The sequence below is a fragment of the Ursus americanus genome, chromosome 18, assembly GCF_024610735.1.
Source record: "Ursus americanus isolate L20-20 chromosome 18, mUrsAme1.1.p, whole genome shotgun sequence".
In the NCBI taxonomy this organism is placed as follows: domain Eukaryota; kingdom Metazoa; phylum Chordata; class Mammalia; order Carnivora; family Ursidae; genus Ursus; species Ursus americanus.
Window position 1 is genome coordinate 34,689,891 of NC_142144.1, and position 6,000 is coordinate 34,695,890.

General features: G+C 43.0%; 1 protein-coding gene across 1 annotated transcript in view; it reads right to left on the bottom strand.

The window, feature by feature from the left end:
* The window catches only part of RECK (reversion inducing cysteine rich protein with kazal motifs), a 67,360-nt gene extending 61,860 nt beyond the window's left edge, over positions 1 to 5,500 (bottom strand). Inside the window, exon 1 of the mRNA XM_045780345.2 lies at positions 5,336 to 5,500. Coding sequence (XP_045636301.2) covers positions 5,336 to 5,435 — 100 coding nt within the window. The 5' untranslated portion in view covers positions 5,436 to 5,500. The remainder of the gene's footprint in view (positions 1 to 5,335) is intronic.
* Between the last annotated feature and the right edge of the window lie 500 nt (positions 5,501 to 6,000).

Below are 6,000 nucleotides of genomic sequence, written 5' to 3' on the forward strand. Positions count from 1 at the left end.
TGTTACATTTATTCCTTTAAAAATACTTAAGTATTTCTGTTTCTATACAAAATATATTATCAGCGAAGGAAGAGCCAAACGATAAAGTGACTACCCATCTACCCACTACCTGGGTTCAACATTGCTAACATTTCATCATACTGCTTTATTTATCTATCTAGACATATATATATATATATATATAGAGAGAGAGAGAGAGAGATATTTCTATATATATATATTTTTTTCTGAATCACTGGCAAGTTACAGATATCCTTCTCCGTTGCTTGCCTTATATTACAGTGCCAAAACAGCCAATTATAATCATTTGAGTCTATTATTACCAATATGACTGCCAGACAGACCCTTTATGATGTCAACTCTTCTAATAAAGGGCCCATAGTAGTCTCTTGCTATTCCAATTCTAAACTTTCCAAGTCTTCTTATAACTTTACCTTCCCCGTCTATCATTTTTTAACAAGGAAAGCCTACTGTTACCTTGAACACAGCCTTCTGACTGAAATGTTAAGTGCCCTTTCCCTGCTGACCTAATCCGGAACACCTTTCAAGGCTTAAATCCATCTCAACTCTTAGTAAGACTTTCTTCTCCAATAACTCTAAGCCCTGTTGATGTTTTGGTTATTGAAGGCTCCGATATTCTAGCAGAACTGGCAACTTTAACATTTAAATCTTCTCTATTCACTTCATGTGTGTACTTACAGTATCTCCAGTTTGTAAACTTCTTGTATCCATTTAGCATGCTGCTCAGCTCAAAAAATGATATTCATTGGTTAATAAGTAATAATTTCCCAGTTATACAATGACTTTTATCAGAAAAAAGTACAAAAAGTAGTATTTCTCCCACTGGGACACTTCAGTACCACATTTCATATGGTAACTAAACCATAATTTAGCAACATCATACGAGGTTTTGGCCTAAGTCGAAAGGTAAGTTGGACCCAATCATATATTCAGGCACAGAAGTGTGCAGCCAGGAGTTGGTGGGCCCTGAAGCCATAGAGTCAAGAGGAGCTGGGGCTGGGGAAGCTGAAGTTTTATGGTAGTCCAGAAATGATGAGTAAAAAGAGGAAGCTGATTGGTGGAGATTGGGAAATCCAAGAGATGCACAGAGAGGCTATGAAAGGTAGAGAGAGACGGCTTCTAACAGTAATTTAAGCTCTTAGCAGCTTTCTAGTTCCCACAGCAGTCCCTGAGGTCTACTTTGCTGAATTTCCTACCTTTGGATTTCTATGTGCTTCCCTGCTAGATGTTACACACTAGCCCCCTAATCCTGAGCCACCCTGGTTTCTGTTCCCTTAGGGGGTCAAAAGAGCCATAACCTAGACATTCATCATTCTGAAACAACTACAGCAAATGAGTCCAGGCTAAAAGACACTATTTTTGGATAATTCCTTTGTCCATTCTACGCTGCAGGCCTCCCATCTAAAAAACAAGGAATCTACAAGTATAAATGTCTGGCACCCAGTGGTATATTCCATGATCAGTTTCTCTTAATACTACACTTTTCTTGACATCTTTTTCATGTTATCTGTGTGCTTTATAGCATCCATATGATGTGCTATATACTTGACTACATCATATTTTCCCTCAGATATATTCTTCACATTTCAATATAAATGGATATGTACTAATACAACTACATAATGTTACCAATGTAGATATATATTACATATATATGGTACTTAATGTCTGAATTTCCTACTAAACAATAAACCCCATGAGAGCAGAGACCATGTCCGTTTTTGCTTATCCCTTTATACTTGGCACCTATCACAGCATCTGGCACTACTAACAGCTTAACAAATATTTGCTGAATGGATTACTGACAGGTCTGGAATGGACCTAGGCAGTTATTCCTAATATCCATCTTATACATATACTAAAACAGAACTTTTGATGCTCTTCTTGGCTCACCTGCCAACCTTCCTCCAATCTGCTCCTCCCCATCTTCCAGACTTCAGTAAATGGCATCATTTTTTACTAAACTGCTCACGGTAAAAATCTACAAGTAATCTTTAATTTCTCCTTCCCTCACTTTCCACATCCGATCCATCAGCGGTATCCTGAATCTCTCCTCTTTTACCTCCACCACCATTTCACTGTAAATCACCACTATCTCCTGCTTCGACTACTGCAGAAGCCAGTTGACCTGCTGTTACTCCTAACCCACTACAACCACTTTTTTTCATTCAGCAGCCAGAGTGATCTAAAATATAAATCAAAGCTTACATCTCTAACATAACAGTCTATTGTTTCTTTCTGCACAAGGAATAAAATCCGTAATTCTTATGTGGCTTTTTGCAAGGCTCAGTACTGTTGGCCTTAGCTCACCCTCCTGCTCGCTATGTTGCAACCATACTGGTTCCTTCTTGCCTTTGGGCCTCTGCACTTTCTGGTCTCTATCCGACTTTCTTAGACCTTCAGTCTTCAGATTTTGCTTCTGAATTTTACCTTCCCAGAGAGGCCTCTCTTGTCACCACCATGTAAAGAACCACCCCTCCCCCTCCACACATACAATAACAGCTGGTTTCCTTCACAGCACACTTATCACTATCAAAAATCATGTTATTTACCTGTTTATTATCTCTCTCTCCTCCGGTAGAATGTAAGCTCCTCGAGAGCAGCAATCCTGTACTTAGAACAGTGCCTGACGACCAGCAAGCACTCAATAAATATATATTTTTTTAAATAAACAAACCTCTGTGGGATGTTCTGCTCTTTTAAAAACCACATTTAAAGTATATAAAAACCACTTTCTTGACATCGTCCCACTTTCTTCTAGAAGAGGCACACAGTGAAAAGTATGGTTACTGAGATTGCTTAAATCTATGGATATGAGACAGAACTTTTAGCAGTACACCAGAATAAACTGTCATATCTGGTCTATCACCAATCCTAGCTCTTTCCACAATGTAGGCCAAGATATGTCTTTGGAAAGAGAATCTGCTTTTTATTACTTTTGTCCAGATAGGCGTTTGCTTTTTTCTAACTTAAAATTCATTACATTCTTTTTCAGGATTCTGGGCTATTACATAATTCCTTAAATGTCAACTTATTGAAATTTAGCCCTTAATGTTTCATCTTTCCCTCTTTTGTACCCTTACAAAACAGCTTAAATAGAAACAGTGCTACTATCATATGCCATGCCACACAGATCCTGAGACCACAGCATAGGGTCCCATCCCATCCTTCAAAGAGAACATCAGAAATGGGGGGTCGGGGGGGAAGGTGCTGGGATTGGAAGATACACTGGGATAGGAAGAGTGGCATTACTCCAACGCAGAAGGTGTGCCAAAACTTCACAAGAGATAATAATCACTGAGCAAGTAGTATCATTCCCTCATCCCCACCCCCCAGGAATAGCAATAAAAATCTCTAAGAACAGGTAAGACTTCTAAGTAAAGCCTTATACCAGAGGATATAGGAATACCCAGACTTGGAGAGGAAAAAGAAGGCTGTCTGATCAGGAATAAAAGCCAGGCCTTCACTGAAATACAATTTCATATTCTGTTCTCAATTTTTATTTAGGACTGAAGAACTTTTCCCACACTTTCTACAAATTCACAATGGAAGCTTTTGTCCATTGTATTACTCAATGTCCTTTATGTAAGGACCAGGCAATAAATGCTTCCTAGAACTTAGTACAAGGGACAAATCTCACTTTTAGATCAAACTTGGACTTCTTGTTTTTATCAAACAATGCAAACTGTATGTTGTCATGGATTTTAAGAGCTGGAAGGGCTTTAGAAATTATCTAGCCCAGCATTTTCTAAAGTGTCCTGTAGGTATCATGGACAAAAAAGAGTTCATAAGCAAACAAGCTTCTTTTTTCTACAATAATTTTATTGAGATAGAAATCATGTTAAATTAATTAAACAAGAAGGCCATTAGACTGAGGTGGTTTTAATGCCTTGATAGCCTACTTAAGCAAACCAAAACCTAAGCCTATAATGCCTCAAGGTTAAAAAATTGAAACCTAAGGAAAACCAATCACTAACAGCCACCTAGGCTTTCCCAATAAGGCATCCACTTAAGCTATAGCCAATCAACTAATTTCCTTGCTGTGCTTCTACCTCTTTTCTATCAAAATCTTTCCTCTAGCTCCTGTCACTTCCTGTTTGGTACTACCTGATTCAAATCAATTTTTGCTCAAATAAACTCTGAAAATGTTTAATATGCCTCAGTTTATACATTAACAATCACACACCATTGCAGTGTACAATTCAGTTGTTTTAAAGTGTACAATTCAGTTGTTTTTAAAATAAAATATTCACAGAGTTGTGCAACCATCACGACTACTTAATTTCAGAACATTTTCATTACCGTAAAATAATACCTATTCCATACTTACTAGCAGTCTTTTTCCCATACATACTAGCAGTCTTTTTCCCATTTCCCCAGCAAACAAGTTTCTTTACTATAGGAATCCTTGGGCCCTTTATTGTGAATCTATAAGAGAAGGGTACAATGTGCAGTGTTTCCCAAACTTACTTAATAGTTAATGTTTCAGCGCTTACTATATGCTATTCTAAATTCTATACATGAATTACTTCAATTAATTCTCACATTAAAATCCACAAGGTACTATATATAATAAATGTGGATATTAACGCACAAAAAGACTAAGGCTAAGTAACTTGTTCAAATATTCTTAACTACTCCACAGAATCCAGTGGTTGTGGGCTGAGAACGGACAACTAGTATTGCATGGGCCATAACCTGGGAAGTGCTTTACATCAACTTAATCTATCTCCCGCCAGAGCCCAGCGCTACCTTGGACACACCGTGCGCCCACCGCAGATGGCAGCAGATTGGATTTAGCAGGCTCGGGCACATTCTCTTCAGAGACTTGAACCTGGTAGGCTGTGGGGCCCATCAAACGCTCGCCGCCTGAGGTCTGCCTTTCTGAACTGTGGGTCAAGTTACAATAACTGGCCAGGCGGCAGTAAGGAGGCTGCACCTCGGAAATCCCACCCAACCCTCGCGACCGTCCTGGGCAAAGGCATTTCACCACTTCTGGCAGAGACCGAACCCGCTGTGGGGGTGAGGGCCGAGACGGGGGCCAGTCCGGTGGGTGACAGGGCAAGGCCTCGAACCCGGGTCACCGTTCCCAGTGCAGCAGATGATCGGGGGGAGAGAGCGAGGGTGGAGAGGGCTCCTCGCTCGTCCCGTCTCAGCGCCCCCTCCCGCCTGCCGGGACCTCCGGACCCTGGGTCACCGGACTTGGGCCATGTCTGGGGGTCGCGCGCACCCCTGCCCCCTGCCTCGCGCCATCTTGGAGCGCTGAGGCGGCCGCCCTGGACCGCCCCGAACCGCTGCTCCAGCAGTTACTCACCCGCACTGCCCGGTGCCAGGCCCCCTGCCACCTCCGCGACCCCCGCCACGGCCAGAAGAAGCAGCAGCGCGCCTCGCGGGGAGGCCCGGACAGCCGCCATATCCGGGCCGGGGTCCGGAGCCACGGGATGCTCGGACCCAGCCTGGCAGCCGCCGCCGCTCGCGGAAGCCCCGCCCCGGCGGCCTGGACCTTTAATGATTGGCGGCGGCTCTCTCAAGCCCCGCCCCTCGGCCTCTGGGAGTATCCAAAACCTGCTGGGGGCGGGAACATTCCTGAGACCCCGGCTCTTTGTTAAGGCCCAGCTGTGCGTCGGTTTTTTGCTGTGGAGTCCGGCAGAAGGCCTTCCCCAAGTGCAGGGTCAGAAGGTATCAGAGCTGGAAGGGTCCTTACAACACCCCAACCACATCTTGAGCTTTGCAGCCGGGGTCACTGAGGCTCAGAGAGGAGACTGACCTGCCCAAGATCACACTGCAAGTTCGCCTGAGAAATAAGGGCAAAGTCCAAGTCTGAACCAAAGGGACCTCTGGCTTTCACTTTTCTTTACCCTCAATAAGCCTCTTAGTATCCTTTCTGCCCAGACGCTGCCTCACACGCAAAAAAAAAGTACCCGGGTCAACTCGACTTCCCCTAAAATCTGAGGGGCAGTGCTGAAGACAAGGTCTCCT